Source organism: Mustela lutreola, chromosome 1, assembly GCF_030435805.1.
Source record: "Mustela lutreola isolate mMusLut2 chromosome 1, mMusLut2.pri, whole genome shotgun sequence".
NCBI lineage: Eukaryota > Metazoa > Chordata > Mammalia > Carnivora > Mustelidae > Mustela > Mustela lutreola.
The window spans coordinates 213,892,739-213,913,606 of record NC_081290.1 but is presented as its reverse complement, the minus strand read 5'-3'; the positions used below and the strand labels follow the sequence as shown (position 1 = coordinate 213,913,606).

At 48.0% G+C, this 20,868-nt stretch overlaps 1 protein-coding gene across 3 annotated transcripts in view; it reads left to right on the top strand.

Annotated features, from left to right (window-relative positions):
* The window catches only part of FAT3 (FAT atypical cadherin 3), a 662,765-nt gene that overhangs the window by 603,644 nt on the left and 38,253 nt on the right, over nt 1–20,868 (top strand). For all 3 annotated transcript variants that reach the window (XM_059186764.1, XM_059186755.1, XM_059186746.1), the window contains exons 15-20: nt 407–621; nt 2,071–2,208; nt 3,167–3,310; nt 6,167–6,364; nt 7,698–8,496; nt 20,070–20,204. In XM_059186764.1, the coding sequence (XP_059042747.1) occupies nt 407–621; nt 2,071–2,208; nt 3,167–3,310; nt 6,167–6,364; nt 7,698–8,496; nt 20,070–20,204 (1,629 nt within the window). The remainder of the gene's footprint in view (nt 1–406; nt 622–2,070; nt 2,209–3,166; nt 3,311–6,166; nt 6,365–7,697; nt 8,497–20,069; nt 20,205–20,868) is intronic.

Genomic DNA, 20,868 nt, shown 5'->3' with positions numbered 1-20,868 from the left:
AAATCACAGCCCCACATCTCAGCTCATTCTCTGTCTGCCTGTGTCCAATTAAAGGATCATCAGGAGACCCTTATCAGGGAAGCTTGTTTCTGTCCCTTTTCCCCAGCCGCATAGAGGCGAATAATGCCAGACAGTTTAGGGCTGCTTGAGAGAAGTTCAGAAACTATTGTAAAAACCGTCAAAGACTTTTTTTGTCCAGTGTTGCATCTGATGGATGGCTGTGTTTTAACTGACAGCATTAATCAGACTCTGAAATGCATTCCACGGGGCATTAAATAAACAGATTCCTGAATATCTACAATTCCTGGCTGGAGATGATGTTATAAATATTCCCATGATTACGGAACTGCTGACCAGTGTTTTTTTCCCCTAATCAAATCTAAAAACTTCCCATTTTTCTTCAAAGGGGGTATTTCTGTCTCTGAGGTCCTGGACTATGAATTATGCAAAAAGTTTTTCCTGGTGGTGGAAGCCAAAGACGGGGGTACACCAGCTCTCAGTGCGGTGGCCACCGTCAGCATCAACCTCACGGATGTGAACGACAACCCTCCCAGGTTCAACCAGGATGTTTACAGCGCTGTCATCAGTGAAGATGCCTTGGTCGGTGACTCTGTCATTCTGGTAGGTGCCAGTGGGCGGCCCAGATGCCTGGAGTGAAAAAGTGAGCAAAAGTTACCTTGGGTTCTCGTCATACTTTCTGTATTCAGGGTCTTTTTGTCCCCAAGAACTCTAGTCAGTCACCAATCTTTCAGCTGTTCCTTCTTTTATACATTGGAAGGGTCTGATAAATTCGTTTATAGCAAGGTATAAATGACCAATAATTACTTTCTTTCTTGGAGTGTATGTTTTCCAAGAAAACAAAACAGACCATGGAATACATTTGTAATGATAGCTCTCACCAGTTTCTGACCTAAGATAATAAGTTATTACATGGCTAAGGATAAAATAAATTCACCCCCCAACCAGCACACACACACACACACACACACACACGCACGCATCTACAAAGAGTAGGGCAGTTTATATAGGAGCAAGATTAAGATTGATTGGCCACTCTTTTTTTTTTTTTTTTAAAGATTTTATTTATTTGTTAGAGAGAGAGAGAGAGAGAGAGAGAGAGAGAGCACAAGCACGGGCAGACAGAGTGGCAGGCTAGAGGCAGAGGGAGAAGCAGGCTCCCTGCCAAGCAAGAAGCCTGATGTGGGACTCGATCCAGGACGCTGGGATCATGACCTGAGCTGAAGGTAGCTACTTAACCAACTGAGCCACCCAGGTGTCCCTGATTGGCCACTCTTAAAGGAACTCCTTCTGGAAGGAATTTTTTTTCTAATACCAGTAAGAGCAAGCCATGTGTTAGGAGAACATGGGTCCTCTCAGACTTACAAATTACATGTTGGAAACCATCAGTCCCACGCTTATCATCATCACCATCCCTACTGGACAAGTCCCTTCTGTCTATCCCTATCTTTGGCTCCTGCAGTACCAGTGGTGGACTTCCCAGGCCCTCTCTCCTTCCTGGCTGTGAAGAGACTACTTGCACCCACAGAAATCCCAATATCCCCAAAATGGAGCAGCAGACAGTGGGGCAGGTGTGTTTGCCATGTGGGAAAGGGAATTCTCTTTGGGCTTCCTTAACATGGAAATGCATAGATTTAGAGAATGTCTTGACTTCATGACAGAGACCATTGTTTTGCAGAATTAGAGAAAAAAAAAAAAAAATCACCCAACTATCCCTATCAGTTAGCTTTGGCTCTACCCTTACCTGCTCAAGGCCTGAGGAAATTCATGTCTAACAAGCATCAAATGGCAGACAGACAGAAATCACTGGAAAGAAAATGGCGGCTCCAGTAATGGCACCTCGCTCATTCAGCCAAGCCGTCAGCTCTTCCAGTGGGGGGTGATCGTTGGCACTTGAGCACAGTGCCTAAGAAGACTGTCCCAGCTATGCCCATTTGTAAGACCTGGGACCCTAAAAATAAACCTTTTCTCGGTCTCTCCTGTAATGGTTTTGTTGTTGTTGTTTTGTTTTTTTGTTTTTGTTTTTGTTTTTTTTGCTTATGTCCCATGAAGCTAGTAGCAGAAGATGCGGATAGCCAGCCCAACGGACAGATTCGTTTCTCTATTGTGAACGGAGATCGGGACAATGAATTTGCCGTGGAGCCTGTCTTAGGACTTGTAAAGGTTAAGAAGAAATTAGACCGGGAACGGGTAAGCTAGTCTGGGCCAGCTCCCCTCACATCCACCCCCGTCCCTTCACTGGAATTCAGCACAGGCTCCCTGAGGAAAATGTAGGAAGATTCTCCACGCCAGATAATGACAGTAAATAGAATGGCCCGAAGGGCAGCATAACATATTGGGGTTAAGTCTTGGAAAGAATTTTCTGCCAATAGATACGGGCAGTTTCTTATTTATGGGTGTTTTAAAGAAAGAGCAAAGGTGTGTCTTTCTGGATGCTTTGAATTTCAGTCCTTCCTAGAGTGAGAAGGCAAGAAAATACCTTCAGCATTGGGATCCTGTGGCCCTGGTCTCATCGGCAGCTTTAGGCCTAGGTGAGAAGTTACAAAAGGACCACCTGAAGATATTTAGGTCAGAAAGAATGATCCAGAAAACTCCTCCTCTGCCAAGGTTAAACTAAGTTTCTAAACATTGTGTGTTTTGACTAAAAATATATGCCTTCGGAGTGAAATTAAATATGGGAAAAGATGTCACTAAAAAGAAAAAGAACCTCCCTACGTGGCAGGTACCCATAACTCCTGAAGGATCAGAAGAAAAATAATGTCCGGGTGACAGCAATTGTGTTTGAAACAAAGGCCGAGAGCTGCAGTTCTAATCAGGGGTGGTTTGGCCCCTCCAGGGGACCCTTGGCAATATATGGGGACAGTTTTGGTTGTCCCAAATGGGCAGCAAGGGACATTGGCTTCTAGTGGGTCGAGACCAGGCATGCCGCTAAACATCCTACAAAGGCACAAGCCAGGCCCCAGCAGCCAAGAATTACCTCAGGCCCACATATCAGAGTGTCGAGGTTGAGAAACCCCAATCTAGAGAACCAAGAGAGAAGGTGCCAGTTTTCAGCAGCCCGTGGCCGAGCCTGCAGCACCTCCGAGTGTGGGCAGCAGACGAAAAGGCTGCCCTTCCTCACTGTCGTCGGCCCTCTGTGCTCTGGCAGGTGTCTGGATACTCCCTGCTTGTCCAGGCAATCGACAGCGGCATTCCTGCGATGTCATCCACAGCCACTGTCAACATTGACATTTCCGACGTGAACGATAACAGCCCAGTCTTCACGCCTGCTAACTATACCGCTGTGATCCAGGTGAGCAAATCTGGGCCTGATACACTCAGCCTTCTTCCTCTGCTATGGTTTACTCATCGTTTTGTCCACTTTTTTTTCTTTTTTCCTATCAACTCATCCTGTTACGAGCCTGGGATGAAAGAGCCTGACTCTACCATAGCAGCTGACTGAGAACCACTGATGAGCACTGTTGCCAATGGCGTCCTTCCAGGGGTGCGGCTCTTTGCAGGCACCACCTCTCCCTACCACAGCCCAGTCAGTGAAGTGGGAGGGAGCAGCAACCCAACCCCCACTTGACAGTGAGGGAGCTGAGGGCCTAAGAGGTTCAGTAGCTCCCCCAAGATCCTGCAGCTTGTAAGTGTCAGAGTCGGGATTTGAACCCAGGTCAGTCCTCTGCAGAAACCACCCTCTTTTCACCCCCACAGCAGGCTGGCTTTCTGCCACTCCATGCAGTCCCGGCAGCAGAGGGAGATTGCTCCAAACTGTCTCATCTCTCCAAGACAGATCGGGTATCAGGAAAGAGCTGCTACTCATTAAAATCAATCTTCCAGAAGCAATTTACTTAGCACTTTAAATCCACCTGCTCCTTAAAATCACGCTGCAGGATGGAGTAGCTTCCTGCTGGTCTTCTGCTGTGGTGCAGTAGGGGAGTGGGGGTGGGCAGAGATGCCTCTTCTTCCCATGCATTTTTTAATTCAAAAGTTGTTTCATGAGCCCGGTGCTAGGGGCAGAGCTACCCACCCCCGCCCCCACCTTTCCAGCTCCAGGAGGGTCAGGGGATCCAGTCTGGGGATGCTGTGAGCAGGGAGGAGCTAGAGGCAATGGAGATTGATATGCAAGTTGTGGGGGGCGCCTCATAGAGTCCGGAGAACCAGCCATTGTCTCATCCAGTTTGGCCTCAGAATCACCTCCCACGGGGTCTGCAGGCTCTGTGGGTAGAAGGTGAGATGAGAGTGAGCCGGGGCCTGAGGGACCTCTTTGGAATAACATCAAGACTGTGAGTCTGGCCCTCCATGGCCGGCTCCCCACCTCCTCCGCCAAGATGTCCAGGACTCAGGCGGGAGAGGGGAGGTGCACCCCTCTGCTTCTCGCCTCCCACTTCGTCCACGAAATCTGATGCCTTCCCTGGTGGTATTTCAGTCTTCCTCTCCTCTCTGATGCTCTTTCCAGCAGTCCTGCTTGCTTCTCCCTCTCCCGCTTCCACCAAGCTGGCCCCTGGGGTCCACCCCTTCCTGCATTTCCCCTCCTGGAACACCGCTCTCCTGCCAGGCTGCCTCCCACAGTGGCACCGTCCGCCTCGCACAGCCTCTGCACACTCGCCCGGAAACAAAATGGGCTTTGCCTCCTCAACATTCGGGTTTATGACACCCATCGATCAGCTTGACAGACTGTTTTCACGTGCACCACGGGAAGTCAGCAGTGAAAGAAACAAGAATCTCAGCCATGAGCAGTGACCGTGGCTCACAGCAGCGCTGGGGCCTGTCTGCGCTTTCTCTCCCCCTTCCTTCTCAGATGCTGACCCCTGGGGCACACATTCTCTCTCTCTCTCTCTCCCTCTCTCTCCACTGGAGGAAATGGCCTTTATAAAGTGAGCAAACAAATCAATAAATCTGCTGTTTTGTGTGGTGCTGAGTGTGTTGTCACCATGAAACAGTAAATCTACCCTGCACTGAGGCCGCGCGGTGGCGGACAGCAGGGGGATCTGGTGTCTAGTCCTTGATGACCAAAAGGCCACTTGAGAGAAAGAGCAAAATAAGAATCTTTGAAGTCCATTTCTCTTCCTCCTTCAAAGAATGTGCCTCCCTTTTTTCCAACCCAGGATAATTCCCTTATCCCAACACATGGTTTTCATAAGACGAATCAGCACATAGAGCCTGAGTGTGCCTGCCCCAAGCATGACTCCCGTCCACACGGCAGTGTATCACGGTCTCCATCTCTGTGACCCAAACTTACTTAATGCTGAATCAATGTCATCAGCAGGCCTGACTAATGAAACTGACTTCAGGCCCAAAGCTGTGGACTTGCTGAAGTCTAAACAGAGGGGGGCCAGAAAACCAATGCCTAAGCTACAGAGAAATTTAATTTGGCGTTATCGGAGTGAGGAGAACCTTCAACCCTCGGAGGAGTGACAAAGAGCCTTTGTGTTTCTATTCTGGGGCACAGGCAAGAGATGGTTCTGCGAACTAATGCTTGAATGATAACATGAGGGTTTCCAAAAATTCTGATGACTTTAAGGATTTTTGTTCTCTTCATTCTTGGCCTAGGAACCAATCCACCCCCTTTCCCTTTCCTCGAGGAACATGGCAAACCCATGTTCTGAGGGGTGAGGCGTAAAGGCCCGATTCCCACCTGGCATGTGCCTTTGTGTGTTTACTGGGAAGTTGTCAGGAGGTCTCTTTACTTTCTCCCCAGAAAGTTCGATGTTGTGACACTGTGTCACAGTGTTGGGCCTCAGCATGATCTCCTGGTGACAGGATGTGACGAAGGGCCTTCCCATTCTGAAAGGCGGATGTTTTCTTGGCCTGAGAGGGTTTACGATCAACCACAAAAACCTGGTGGGCACCCTGTAGTGGAGAGCCATTGAGGTGAACTCAGGGCCTTTCCAACCTGTGAAGGACAAGATGGAGCCGGTGCCAGTCTGGGAGGTCCTCGTATGCATACCGGCAGCTCCTCAATGCACGGGGCAGTCGTGGGGAGGCAGCCAAGGATGCCGAACATGATGCTTACAGACGCCAGCATGTTTTCAGAAGACAAGATAATATCACAGGGAATCCCTTCTGCTGAAAACCCTGTTTTCTAGCCGGTAATGATGGGGTTTTTTTCAGTGTAAAGAGAGGTGTAATTTTATCTTCCTTTTTAATATCCTCTTTTATGCAGGAAAATAAGCCGGTAGGCACCAGCATCTTGCAGCTGGTGGTGACAGACAGAGACTCCTTTCACAACGGGCCTCCCTTCTCCTTCTCAATTTTGTCGGGAAACGAAGAGGAGGAGTTCGTCTTGGACCCGCATGGGATCCTGCGGTCCGCCGTGGTCTTCCAGCACACGGGGTCTCCAGAGTACGTGCTGTGTGTCCAGGTACGGCCCCGTCCTCTGTCCACATCAGGCCCCCGCTCCCCCGTGCTGGTTTCTGTGCCCATCGGATGGGTTTTCTTTGTTGAGCGAGTCAACATAATTCATTACCATGCAGGAATGTTCCCCTTTTAATCTCAAATTCAATTTCACACCAATAAAAGCAGCTTCTTTGTGTGAAATTGAACAGGAAGGAAGGGAAGCATCCGTGTTCAGAAGGGACATTCCTGTAGCCTGTCCTAGGCAGATAGTCACTGGACCGAAATCTGCATTCTCCAAGTTCCTGGCATTCTAACTGACCCTCAGAGATGACTCGCTGGTCAAGGCTTGCAGCTCTATACCCACTAGAAATTGCCACACACTCCACCTGTCAAAGCTACCTAATGTGATTGAGGCATATCATGGCCTCTGCTTCTGAGGAGACCTTTGTTTGGTGAGTTGTCCCAGGGAGACAGAAGAGGCCAAGTCGGATGGCCATGGTCTCCCAACATGTCAGCTTACTCAAGATGAGTGGCCTATGTAAAGTGAAATAGGACGAAGAGGCAAAGGCTTTGGCCAGGAGCAAGAAGTGAGTTCCCAGGATTGAAGTTTGCATATACGAAGATTTTGGTCCCTTCCATGAAACCAAGTGATTTTTTTTTTTACTCACAGTTGCCACAGAGGGCAACCCAAAGTCATTATTCATGGCAGCAATAATAACAATAATAATTATATTTGGATGGCATTTCGTTGTGTTCATTATTTCTTAGGGTAAGTTACAGCTTGCTCTGGTCCAAGAAACCTTCCAGATTAATGACTTTTGGCTCTGAGCACATCTGTGAATGCTCCAGTTGCTTTCCACTCCTCCAACAATACTATGTAAATAATTTGATATCACAGTAGAGGTACCAAGAGCAAGGAGAAACATTTCGAGCCTTCTCACAGAAGCTAGTACGGTTCCTTGCCTACACTTTCAGACTGGTAGAGAGTAGATTCTGCATCTCAGACTTTGGGAACACCACGGAGAGCTTCCTCATCCTTGTCCCTAAGGAGAAACTACCTCCAGGTGCTGAGTTTCTACCTTCCTAAGGTCCCTGAGTGCACCAGTTACATTTCCTTTGTCCTTGCCTCACTGTGTCCTGTCCCGCCCTGCATGCTGACTGCTGCAGGAGCCAAAGGTGAGAAATCACTTCTCTTCCTGCAATGCACGTCCTCGGCAATTTCGCGGAACGGGAGCAGGGAATGGAGGAAGGAGCAAACACGGGTAAAGGAATAAACGTCTTCTCGGGAAGTTTGATTGGTTTTCCAATGATTCCGCTCTTTCTGAGTTTCTTGCCTTTCTCCCTCTTGGCTGTTTTAGGCAAAAGATTCGGGCAAACCCCAGCAGGTCTCCCACTCCTACATACGCGTACGGGTCATCGAGGAAAGTATCCACAAGCCCACGGCCATTCCGCTGGAGATTTACATCGTCACCATGGAGGACGACTTTCCTGGTGGGGTCATTGGGAAGATCCATGCCACGGACCAAGACATGTATGATGTGCTCACGTTTGCCCTGAAATCGGAGCAGAAGAGCTTGTTCAAAGTGAACAGTCACGACGGGAAGATCATCGCCCTGGGGGGCCTGGACAGCGGTAAGTACGTGCTGAACGTGTCTGTGAGCGACGGCCGCTTCCAGGTGCCCATCGACGTGGTCGTACACGTGGAGCAGCTGGTTCATGAAATGCTGCAGAACACCGTCACCATCCGCTTCGAGAACGTGTCCCCCGAGGACTTCGTGGGGCTGCACATGCACGGCTTCCGCCGAACCCTGCGCAATGCCGTCCTCACACAGAAGCAGGACAGTCTGCGCATCATCAGCATCCAGCCCGTGGCGGGGACCACCCAGCTGGACATGCTCTTCGCCGTGGAGATGCACAGCAGTGAGTTCTACAAGCCGGCCTACCTGATCCAGAAGCTGTCCAACGCCCGGCGGCACCTGGAGAACGTCATGCGCATCTCGGCCATCCTGGAGAAAAACTGCTCGGGGCTGGACTGTCAGGAGCAACACTGCCAGCAGGGCTTGTCCCTGGACTCCCACGCGCTCATGACCTACAGCACGGCGCGCATTAGCTTCGTGTGCCCACGTTTCTATAGAAATGTGCGCTGCACCTGTAACGGTGAGTCTGATTTGGAGGCCCCCACCTCTTGCGCTACTCCCACCCCCGCTCCTGCACCTCTGCGGGTCTGCATAGACCCCAGTGCCCTTCACATAAGCGTGCGTTCGCTCACTCAACAAAGTGTTTACTGACCACCTATGGTGAGTCAAACCACTGATGCCCGGCCAGGAGCAAGCAAGACGAGGGAATCCCCTCCTCCCGGGGATCAAACAGCTCACTGAGCAGCACAGACCAGCAGGCTAGCAGGTGCCCGGGCACCAAGTATTGCTAGAGGAAGTACAAAATCCTGCAGGAGGACCCATCGAGGAGGAAGGTCTCCTGACAAGTTGGGAGAAAGGATAAGTAGGAAACAGACACATGGGAACGGGTAGGGGAGGAAGAACATTCCAGGCCAGGGGGCAGCTTGGATGAGGAAGGTTCAGGGCAGGAGAGAAGCCTACAGCAGGGGAGTGACAGAGATGTTCTGTTACTGGAAGTGGGGGCATGATGACAGATGAGACCTGCGAGCAAGCCCAGGGTTCACACAAGGGCCATTAGCCAGGATGAACGTGGTAGAAATTGTTCCAAGGCAGGAGGAGCCGTGGTAGGCTGATGTGAGGTGAAGAAGTGACAGGATCAGAGCTGTCTTTCGCAAAAAGCGTGCTGGTTGCAGAGGGGAATGAATTAGCTGGGCCCAGGCAAAAGGCAGGCCAACAAGTTAGGAAGCCATGGCTGAGGGTAAGGGCAGTTCAATTTGCTTCAGAGAAAAAACGGACCACACAGAGAGGAGCACAGCCAAGGGAGGGAGTCAGCCCTCAAAGCAGAGGAAATGGAATGGCTCAAGTTTGTTGATGTAACTAGAGTCCCTGAACCTTGACCTTTCCCGGTCAGAGGCCATAGTTGTTCAGAGTCCTGTGCCCATGGTGGTCAGTGAGAAGTGTTACCCTCTGCCTCTTTTCCTCTCTGACACGTAGAGCCATAGATTCACTGCCCTCTTCTAAGAAAATTGCACCCAGAGTTTTTCTAGCCAGCGTGAACTTGACCCAAAAGAACTGGCCAGAAGAGAGGCCATTTGTAAAATATCCCTTTAGGTAAATTGGGGACAGGCAGGGCCCCTGGCCTCTTTCCCTTATAGAAAGTTCTTGGTTGCGGCTTGAAAAACAAGACCATCAGAGCACAGGTCCTGAGATCACAGCTCCTGCCAAGAGATGTTCCAACAGCCTCCCGGCAGCACGGAAAGTGCTCGCCACTCACCCCGTGGTGGTACCCGGTGAATTCTGTGTTCGCATCAGGTGGGTGCAGTGCTGTCTGACCTGTTGAATATGTAAATCAGCTCCAAAGTAACTCAAAACGCGCCGGCTGGAAATGATGCGTTTCTGGCAGGTGCCACCAACATGCAGGATTTATGAGCGCCAGCTGTCCCGGGCTTTACCTAGACTTCCTTTGTAGGCAAACTGATTTATGCACCAAAGCTCTGCTGGGGACTTCCTGCAGTGATTCACGGCAGGGTTCGAAAGAGGTTCACTACAGGACGGGGCAGACCCTGCGGGAGAAACTAAACCAGCTAATTAATCCCTGTGCTCTGAGAACTCGTTTCAGCCAGTAGAAGTGTGTGGTGGCAGCCATGTGCGAGGCACTAAAGCTTCAATGTGGAAAAGACCCGACCCTGCCCTTAGGAGCTGGCCACTGGGAGGTCAGCTTGCAAGTACTTATTTGCAATAATAAGGTTAAAATGCATGCAGGGAGTAGAAAGGACGGGATCCCTGCTCTCGCCGGAGGGAAGCTCTCTGTGACATTTCTATACCATGGACAGTCTGTGTCCTGGGTCTTGAGGGATGAGTATGAGTTCATCAGGAAGAGTCAGAGGAGGCCCAAATGGGCAGAATTCCTTGAAAGAAGGAACTCAGAAGGGTGATTTTTTTGTTGGAGAGAGGGAGATTTTTCATGAGACACTAATATTTTTTTTTAAAGATTTTATTTATTTATTTGACAGACAGAGACTACAAGTAGGCAGAGAGAGAGGAGGAAGCAGGCTCTCTGAGGAGCAGAGAGCCCGATGCAGGGCTCGATCCCAGGACCCTGAGATCATGACCTGAGCCGAAGGCAGAGGCTTTAACCCACTGAGCCACACAGGCGTCCCCTAATATTTTTTTTTAAGATTTTATGTATTTATTTAATTAGCACAGAGAGAGAGAAAGATGAAGAAAGAACATAAGCAGGGGCAGAGGGAGGCAGAGGGAGAAACAGGCTTCCCTGCAGAGCAAGGAGCCTGATACGGGGCTCGATCCCAGGACCCTGGGATCATGACCTGAGCCAAAGGCAGATGCGTAAGCCAGGAGCCCTGAGACACTAATGTTTATAATGCAGCTAGCTTCATAGTGGGGTCCCCGCCCAGGACTTCTATTCTGTGGTCCCCATACACCTTTCTACTCCCAGTAAATCCAGAAGGCTGGAAGCTTTATTATTTTTTTTTAAATTTATTTATTTGAGAGAGAGAGCACAAACAGAGGGAGCAGCAGACTTGATCCCAGGACCCGGAGATGATGACCTGAGCCAAAGGCAGAGGCTTACCCGACTGAGCCACCCAGGTCCCCATTCCAGAAGCTTTTGTGGTTCAACCCCCAAGCATCCCACGAAGAGACCTTCTTGGTTTGAAAAGAGCATTTCCTCAAAGAAGGCTGTACATGTAGATTCGGGCTCATCTTGGGGTCTCTTCTCACCTTCAAGTCACTCTTATAATTAAGCTGTAAAATTAAATACTGGATTTTCATAGTAAAAAGACATGAAAAGGTCACCTGGCCCAGACCCATCTTCCACAGGTGATGTATGAGCCTCTCCGTTTGATGGAATGTGGTTGCTCCGTGCCCTGCCCAGGGCTGTGTGGCTGGTGGGGGTGGCATGTGGATTCAATTGTCTCTTCATGGGCCCCTCTTAAGAACAAGGGCTCTTCCCTTCCCTGTGTGAATCACGTTCCCAGTGCTGTATGCTTTGTGGAATACTCAGATGGCCCCGTTTTCCCTGGCAGACCACTGACCAGCATGGGTCTTAACAGAAATACCTACCGCCAGGCCCACACTCCAACATAACGGAAGGTCTCAGGTGCAGACTAGGAATCTATATACATAGCCCTGAGTGATTCTAACACGGGTAGTCAGGAAAGCAAACGTGGGGAAATCCCATAGCAAGATAAAATAGGAAAGATTTTCTGCAAGTTCAGGGACAAACTCTTAGAAACAGAAATAGCTCTCACTTCTTCTCAGGTGTCCTCTGATAGAAATACAGTGAGGAACTGTTAAAGAAACACTAGGCATTTTAGACATTTTCTCGTTTATTGGATAGGGAGGTAATTGAATTCAGTGAATTCCCCCCCCCTTAAAACACACAGACACACACGCACACATGTGTGCACACATATGCACAACTAGTATTCACTGCTACTTGGTTTACCCTGGGAGCTTGGCAGATACAGTAAATGGACTTCTCCACCATTGGTGGAATAATTACAATGGTAAGGACAGGTAGCTGCCTGTTTTGGTCTGTGTCGCAGTATTTATAGAGATCTGGCCTCAATATACTCCTCCCCACTTCCACCTCCTCTTTCTCTCCTGCACAGTTTTTTAGGTCCAATTAACAAAATTAGCATCATGAACCAAAATGCTGAGTGGCTTTGACTAAATGGAAGCAGACTTGAATTTTAGTGCCAAATCAGCTCATTAAATTCCAGCCACCATCAAGCATCATGTTTGAACTGAACTTCAAGAGACACAGAGTTCTGATGTCACTAGATGACTCCTGGTGATCTTTACAAGTTCAGTGAATATCAGCACTTCAGGAAGAAAGCCTGAAGGGAACGATGGGTGCCCTATGGGCTGTCCCTGATGCCCTGCCCCCTTGCTGTCCCATAGGGCTGTGCCAGTTGTTCATTTTTTAAAAAATGTCAATGACTTTTCAAAAGTTCAATATAGGCATGCCTGGGTGGCTCAGTTGGTTAAGCGTCTGCCTTCAGCTCAGGGCATGATCCCCAGTGTCCTGGGATCGAGTCCCACATTGGGCTCTTTGCTCAGTGGGGAGCCTGCTTCTCCCTCTGGCTTCTCCTACTTGTGGTCTCTGGCTCTTTCTCTCTGACAAATAAATATATAAATTCTTTAAAAAGAAAAAAACAGAAGTCTGAATAAAAATCTGTCAAAAAGGAGACAGTTGTCCAGGAGAATGGACTCCCTAGGAGACCACTGGAGCTTAAGACCAGGGTGTTGATGGCAGTGACAGCCGGAGCTCTGAACAAGGTAAAGGGAGCATTGGCCATGGGGGAAGCATGGCGGTGGCCAGGCTGAGTGTGAGCAGCAGCAGTCCTGCTCTCAACCGTGGCCTGTGGCGTTGTCACAAGAGATTGTTCAGGGAGGGGAGAGCCACACTGGAGCACATCACTGAGTGTGATGCCCACTGAGCTAGATCTGAAAGGATGCCTAGAATCACGCACGTGCTCCAGGCCGAGAAGCATGAGAGCCAAGGCATGGAGGGGAGAAGCAACAACAAGTTTAACAACTAACATTTATTGAGTGGTGACCAGGGACTGTGCTGTTTTTCCAACATACAAAATGGCATTTAACCTTTCTAATAACCGTAAAGGCAGAGTATCATTAACTTTCCTCAAAAGTTAAGGAGATTAAGACTTGGGAAGATCAGTGGACTTGCTTAAATTCACAGAGCTACGCCAATGGCTGCACCATGATTTGTAGCGGGCAGCCTCAAACATGGCTCCCTACTACTTCTGCAACCATTTGAAAGGACCTTCAAGGTTTCCAATCCAACCTCTCTCCCATGACAGACATCCCGTTAACTACGTTCCTGACACGGCAATTCAGCCAGCCTCACAACCTCGCAATTTGGACCCGAGATGATCTTCTCTCTCCTAGTACACCCAAATCCACCTTCTTCTCATGTCACCCAGCTCCATCCATTAGAACCATCCAGAACCTGACCTGTCTAACTCCTCCTGTACAAGCTGCCCTCCAGATATTAAAGGGCAGTGGTTGTGACCCCTTGAATCCTCTTTTCCTAGGCAAACTGCAGAAGTTCCCTTGCTCCTTGGCTGCAAACAGAAGCTAGAAACAGTTGTAGGTGGTGTTGTTAGGGCAGAGAAGAGGGACAAAGGAGGGGTTCCTCAGTCCTACTGGAGGAGTCCACGAAAGGCATTAGTAGCAGTGAAGCTTGTCCTACTAGGTCTTTGCCAGACAGGGGATGCAGTGAAGAGAAGGGCCCAGAGATCTGGGGCATCCTTTCATTTGCTTATTCACTCAGCAGTGACATGAAGACTTTACCAGGCCCTGGGCAGGATGCTAGAGGAATAGGGGTAAGTGAGGCTGCTGTGGCTCCTGTCCTCATGAAGCATGAACCAGCATCATGCCCTGGACACATGGCAAGGATGGTGAGGAGTCAGGGTAGTCCAGTACAGGGGGACAGGCACATGGAGTCTGTGATAGGCAATCACAGTAATGAACTTTTTTATTTTTTTTTTTTGAAGATTTTATGTATTTGAGGAGAGAGAGAGAGCCTGAGAGGAAGAGGGATCATGAGCAAGGGGGAGGGGTAGTGGGGGAAAAAAGACTCCCCACTCAGGGAACCTGATGCAGGACTCAATCCCAGAACCTGGGATCATGACTCAGGCCGAAGGCAGACGCTTAACCGACGGAGCCATCCAGGGGCTCCTTAATGCACTTCTAATAAACACCATAAAATAAAATGACGAAGACTTCTGTGAGGCAGTATGACATGTTAAACTTAGCCTTGGTGAGTTTTTAAAAAGCAGAGAAAAATCTGAGATTGGGTTTGCCTTGGGCTGGGGTTCGTTAAGGCTAGCACTCAGAGAAGAAAGCCAACAGTCCTCAACCCAGTGGTTTCAAATAACCTTCAGTGTAGTTTTTGAATCTTAACCTGGAAACCGGGACATTTCCATTTTACATTCATAACAGCTATGTCTCTGCAGCTCCCTCATCTCCAACACACACAAGTCCCCAAATGCCAGGAGAGGGTTAGAGGTGTCTACACTGGTGATGACACCAGCTTCCCAGAGTGTGGATCTTCCCTTATATATTCCACCCACACACAACTGCCCCAGAGAGGATGTCTTAAAATGAAATTTAAGCAAAATCATCTGGAAAATACAGCTGAGCCAAGCAAACACCATTCCAGATGATTCTGCGCTTGTGGGAGAACCCTAAGAGACCACTTCAAACCCGAGACCTCTGGAGAATATGTTTTAAAACCTCATGCAGGCCAGGAATTAAGAGGAGAGCTTACTAATTTGTGCAGTATTTGCTAAGACATGGCATCTTGGCCAAGTGTGTGAATTCAGGGCGTAGGATATTTACCCTTCAGTTTTGGAACCAAAGTATAATGAGGCAGAAAACGTACATCAAGGGGTTGAATTAGCTCAAAGTGTTGGTGAAAATAATGACTGGTGGATACTGATGTATTTGCTCAAGGCATAGACTTTATCCTGGGGGCTGTGAGAATTCTGGGGAGACAAGGGAAAGAGCCATAAATACGGCAGCGAGAACCTCCAAAACCCCCAGAGAATCATGATTCTCTGGGCAGTTTCCAAAGCTCTGAAGCTTCTGCTCCAGGGAATTAAACATTGTCAGCTCTGTGAAAAGTGACCTAAATTTCCACCTGAGCAACACTTCAGAACGTGGAAACCTTCTTTTGGACAGTAGCCACATCCTCTGCACCTTTCTCTTGTCCAAGGCTGCATACAAGGCCACCTTTGCCTTAGACAAGGTGGCCAAGGGTCTGACACCCCATAGTGGCCTGGGACGCTGGCTAATAAAATGCTCCAGGCCTTAGCTTGTACCTCCCAGGCACACAGTATTTCATATCATCTATCAATTTACAAATCATGAATTTGACCCAAAAAAGACAGCAAGAGAAAGATGACATTTGAGTTCAGGCTTCTGCCATAGGGCTGAATCCAACTAGCATCTCCAGTTTTGAGACCTTGTACTAATTTGTTTTTACTTTCAGTTTTTCCCTTTAAAAAAATTGCCTTCGTGGGATTCCTGGGTGGTTCAGTCTGTTAAGCGTCTGCCTTCAGCTCAAGTCATGATCCCAGGATCCTGGAATCGAGGCCTGCATCAGGCTCCCTGCTCAGCGAGGAGCCTGCTTCTCCCTCTGTGTCTGCTGTTCCCCCTGCTTGTGTTGGCAGTATCTCTCTCTGTCTCTCCTACACACACACACACACACACACACACACACACACACACACACAAATAATAAATAAAATCTTTAAAAAGTAGAATAAAAACTGCCTTCACATACACACACATTATACACCCATTTAACCCTCACAATTCTATGAACAATTATTAGCTTCATTTTTCAGAAAAGGGGATCGAGACTCTCAGAAGTCAAGTGACCTGTTCAGAGCCACACAGTGAATGAATAAGTGGCATAATTGGTCAGAGCCAAGATCCAGCCCACTACTTGCACCGCAGATCCTGTCCTGTTAAACTGCGCTGGCTTCTTGAGGGGACCTGGGCACGGGGAGCAGAGAGTTCTCTGCCTGCTGCGTGTTCTCAGAGTGGCGAGACATCCCATCCTTCTGTCCTGCTGCAGCAAACCGGCATCAGTTGGTTTGATCAAGCGGCCCCCTTCTCCCTTCACACTCGCTCTGGCTCCAAACTGATTGATGCCTGGAGATGCGGAACGTGTAGGTCTAGAGAGTTCCCCTCCCCCAGCTGTCACCGATCACAGTGCAAGTTAATTAAACCTGGATTATTTAATGATAGTTAATAAGATAAACTTCCTCCCAGAGGCCAATGGGACCTGACCCTACTGTCTCGTAACTATTACTATAGTTAGGCACCGAGTGCTACCAGAAAGAGGGTCTTTCAGACTCACAATAGTGTCTATACTTCCATGAGAGGGGAATGGAATAAACATGGGATTTCTAAAAACAAGTTGACCCATCAGCATCCATATAAAGCATACTGGGTTCCATGTTGCTGGAGAAGGTAGGGCTTTGGCTGAAGAGAGGCTTATTATCCCCAGGAAAGTGTCCTCAGGACCCAAATATCTGGGTATACCTGAAGTCGAGGGACATATGACAGTGTTCAGCATTGGTGTACGAAAGTCAAGTCCCTCTGACAATGTACATGTCAGAAAGGACCTAATGCCTTATCCTAACTGATAGGGAGGGAAGAAATACAATATTGTACATGGGGGTTATTCAGTTTAGGGAGAACTGTTTTTTGTAGCCAGACGTCTCTATTCAGAATAGGCCTTCTTCTGCGCACGTGCTCACATCTGTCCCCAGCTAAGGAGGACATTACGTTTTACACCAACCTCCAGACTTCTAATCTGCCTTCCTGCTCTTTTGAGCCACAGGAGAGCAAACCGACTGTGAGCAGAGTGAGCTGACAGCAGCAGCTGGAGTCCGAATGTTTATGACTGCTCCCGGCCCGGGCTGGGACTTGGCAGGGGGGAGGCCCCGGAGGATTTTTAATGCATCAAGAGATAGTTCACTTGCCAAGAACTGTCCCCTTTGCCTTAAAAAGCCTATTAAAAAAAAGAAAAAGAAAGAAAGAAAAAGAGCCTATTGAAGTCAATGGCTGTTAGAATGAATAGATATATACTTACTATGTATCTAATATGTATATTAATGTTATTACTTTTTAAATGCTCATATTATAATACTTTAATGTAATTTTTTTACATATCCTCCAGCTAGAGTTTTTATAATGGGCATTGAATCTTACATAATCCATTAATTTAGTGGATGTAATTATATGGGTTCCACGGTTATAACACAAGAGAAAAGAAAAAGCTGTGAGTTTGAACCCCAGCTGCTGGTCTGAGTGGCTTTGGCTTTACCCCAAGATAAGAGAGATGGTGACAGAGTAAGAAGCCTGTGCCAGCTACCAGGGCAGGGCTGATGGTAAGAGAAGAGGCAAAAAAAAAAAAAAAAAAAAAAAAAAAAAAGTGGATAAAGGGAGAAGTACTCAAATCCTGTTTTAATGTGAAATATTTTGTTTAGTTTTTATTATATATGCTTATAGCTGTTTGTTTGTTTGTTTGTTTTAATCTCACCATAATTCCTGCAGAAGAAAATAGCTTTCCTGTCATGAGTCTAAATCATCTAGCCCTCTCTTCCCCCTCTGAAATAATGGCTTTTAAATGGGATTTTTGATAATGCACGGTTTCTTAACAGTGGAGACTTGCACTAGAGCAGAAATGGGGTCTATGCTTCTGTGTCTCAGAAATGTAGAAATGTAGAGAAAGCTATCTGCCGGTGGGCAAAAGTAGGACATGGAAAAAGTCATGTCCATGGAATGGGAAGAAATGGATTTCTTAACTACGTAAATTACTGTTTCTGTGTGCAACTGGAAGGCGAGGCCAAGGTAATTCAGAATTACATCTATTGGATGAGATCCATTTTGTGATTCATCTATGCACATGGCCTCCTCCATGTGGCCAAGGTTAGCGTTGGGCTGAGGTAGCATCTCTGAGCATATACTACCCAGTCCACATTTAGGAGCAACCTGGAAGTGCCCAAGGCCACCCAAAACTGAAATGAAGCCATGTATGGGGACAGCAAAAAGTCAGCTGGCAGAGTTATGAACTCTTCGTGAATGAGCATTAACACACGCAAGCAGTCAAGCCACGGGCTACGGCTGGCTCATTCCCATGTAACACAGCCCCTTTTTCCTCAAAGGACCTCATTCTTCAAGCCTGAAGTTTAAAACACTCCCTTCTTTGGTGAGGACCTCTGACATTCTCCCAGGAAACACAGTTGTCCCTTCTCTGGTTGCATTCCCAGACTTCTATCAAGGCAGTTACCTTATTGCACTGTCTTCATGTGTTTGCTGGTTGTTTCCTGGAGGGAGGAAGAGATGGCATGGTTTCCTTTCATCTTTGTATGTCCAGGCTTCACGCACCTGGGTGGTTCAGTTGGGTAAGTGTTGGCCTTCAGCTCAGGTCATGTTCTCAGGACCCTGGGATCGAGCCCCGTGGCAGGGGCTCTCTCTCTCTCTCTCTTTCTCTTTCTTCCAAAGAAAGAAATATATAATCTACGTGTCCAGGCTTCTCACTTCTTTGGCCCTAAAAAAATTATTTGCTGAATGAATGCACCAAAAATCATTTTAAAACTGGTTATCCAAAGCCCTTTGAAGCAGATCGTAAGGTGGTAGAACAGCTGTTTGAAGCTGCATAAATATTGATAAATACATGGCAGGAGTAAAGATTTCTTGGGACGAAAATAGGAAGATGTATTTTGGGGCACTTAGGTCTTTTAGAACCATTTGTAGAGATCATTCCAAATTTTCAGTTGCAAATCCCTTCATCTTCTAAGACTTTGTAAGCTGGATCATTGCCACGAGGATCTTTTATGGCTGAGCTCTAAACCGGTGGAAAATAGGATTTATGAATTCTGAGTTTGCTGGAGCTACTTATACTGCTCTTCTCGAGGATTACAGTTTTTAAATGTTTCTATGTAGTTAGCACTAAATGTCTGCTTTCTCCTGGACAAAGAAATGACCGTATAAGGGGACAATATGCTTGATGACGAGCAAAGAGGAGGATGGATGGGAGTTTGGTAACGGGTCACATCCTCCCAAGGAAGAAAGCTGCTGAGGTCCGGGCATTCGTGGTTCATAGAGAAGATGCCGCTTTAGGCCACTGCTAACCCAGTTCCAACAATCTTTCGTTCCTTTCTCCTTTCCTACCGTCCTTTTACTGCCTAAACTCTCACTACATGGAAAGCGACCTACTCGTTTGAAATAGCTGAGACTTCTGAAACGTGCCCTTCCTCCTGTGGACTCCCCATTTATCCTCACCACAGTTCAGAAATGACTCACTTGGGTCCTGGATGTTGCCTTCATTGGCTGATCTGCTTTCCAGGCTTTTCTTTCTGAGGGATTAACCTTCCATCTCACTGTGCTGTGAGCATCGAACAGGTAGCAAGAAAACGTGCTTTTGCCAGCGATAATTCGACTGTTTTTGATAGACGGTGGGGCACCTTTATCGCAAATCCATACAAAAGCAGGTAGCAAAAGGGATTAGGAAACAATGGGAATTGTGTTTGCCCGATTTAGAATTAGTCATACTTTTCTTTAGAAACACTTTTTTTTTTTCCCCTCTGAAAACAATAGCCAACATCCTCCGAAGCAGCCCCTGAAGTTTTTTCAGGGCAGGAAAGAAAAACGGTGTAGGACAACTGGGAACTCCAGCCATGCATCCGGGTAGTTCCTCATGAGCAGAACCCCGCTCTAATAAATATGTCCAGAGCCCGTGCAGTGTGCCCTTTTCTCAGCTGACGCTGGTCCGGTTACAACCTTAGCATATCTGAACCAAAAAGGAAGAGTTCCATTTATTCTTTGAGGCCAGCCTACTTCAGACTGGCTGTGAGCTCTTGGCAGATGCAGGGACGTTGGATGGTCACTCACAGCAGCTGAAGCCCATTCGGGTGCTCTCACTTCTGGGTGGCCTCTTTGCCTCTTAACCCAGAGCCTGTAGAGCCCAGCTCTGGAACCATCCCGGTACCGCCTAGGATGTGAGGTGATTCCCTCCGTACTGATCATGTGTGTTCCCTTTCGTCACAGGAGGACTGTGCCCGGGGTCCAACGATCCTTGCATGGAGAAGCCATGTCCGGCGGACATGCAGTGTGTGGGTTACGAAGCCAGCAGGAGACCGTACCTCTGCCAGTGTCCACCAGGGAAGCTCGGAGAGTGCTCAGGTGCAGAGGGGGTGGAATTATTAAATCTGAAGCACTTGCCCTTGAGTAAATGACTCTGCCCTAGCTCTTCAGGCAAGCATTTCTGTCTGCATGCAACGTTCACTGTCAGGGGCCCCCAGCTAACATCTGCCCTCCCTGTACTTGGGATTTAGTCCAGCTTCAGCTTGTGCTCAGGAAACGTGCAATGACCATGGACTCCTTGTATAACAAGAGGACCACAACATGTGTTTCCGATGATGTCGCACGGACGTTAAAAGTGTAAAATGGAAAATAGAAGGCCGTGGGTTAGGCAGAGGGTCAGAGTATCCATGGCACGGCCTTTGATGGTCAGATGGCTGCAGAGCCAGAGCCCCAAAGCAGAGCTCGCCAGAAGGTACAGTTGACCTAGTGCAGTTGACCTCCCATGGGGTAAGCCCAGCCTAGATCACCAAGGGAGCGGACTCTCTGCTCCATGTTCCCGAAAGGGCAGGTGCTCATCTCTGTTTCCTAAAGGGGGGAAAAAAAAAAAGAGAGAAAAGGAAAGAAAGAAACATATTTATGTTATTTTGATCCAAATATCCTGTTACTGATCCTCCCTTAATCCCAATACTAAAGTTGATTTGCATATTCCTTATCACATCTAAACTCTAGGAGTATTCATTTTTGGTACCAGTAGGACTCTTTC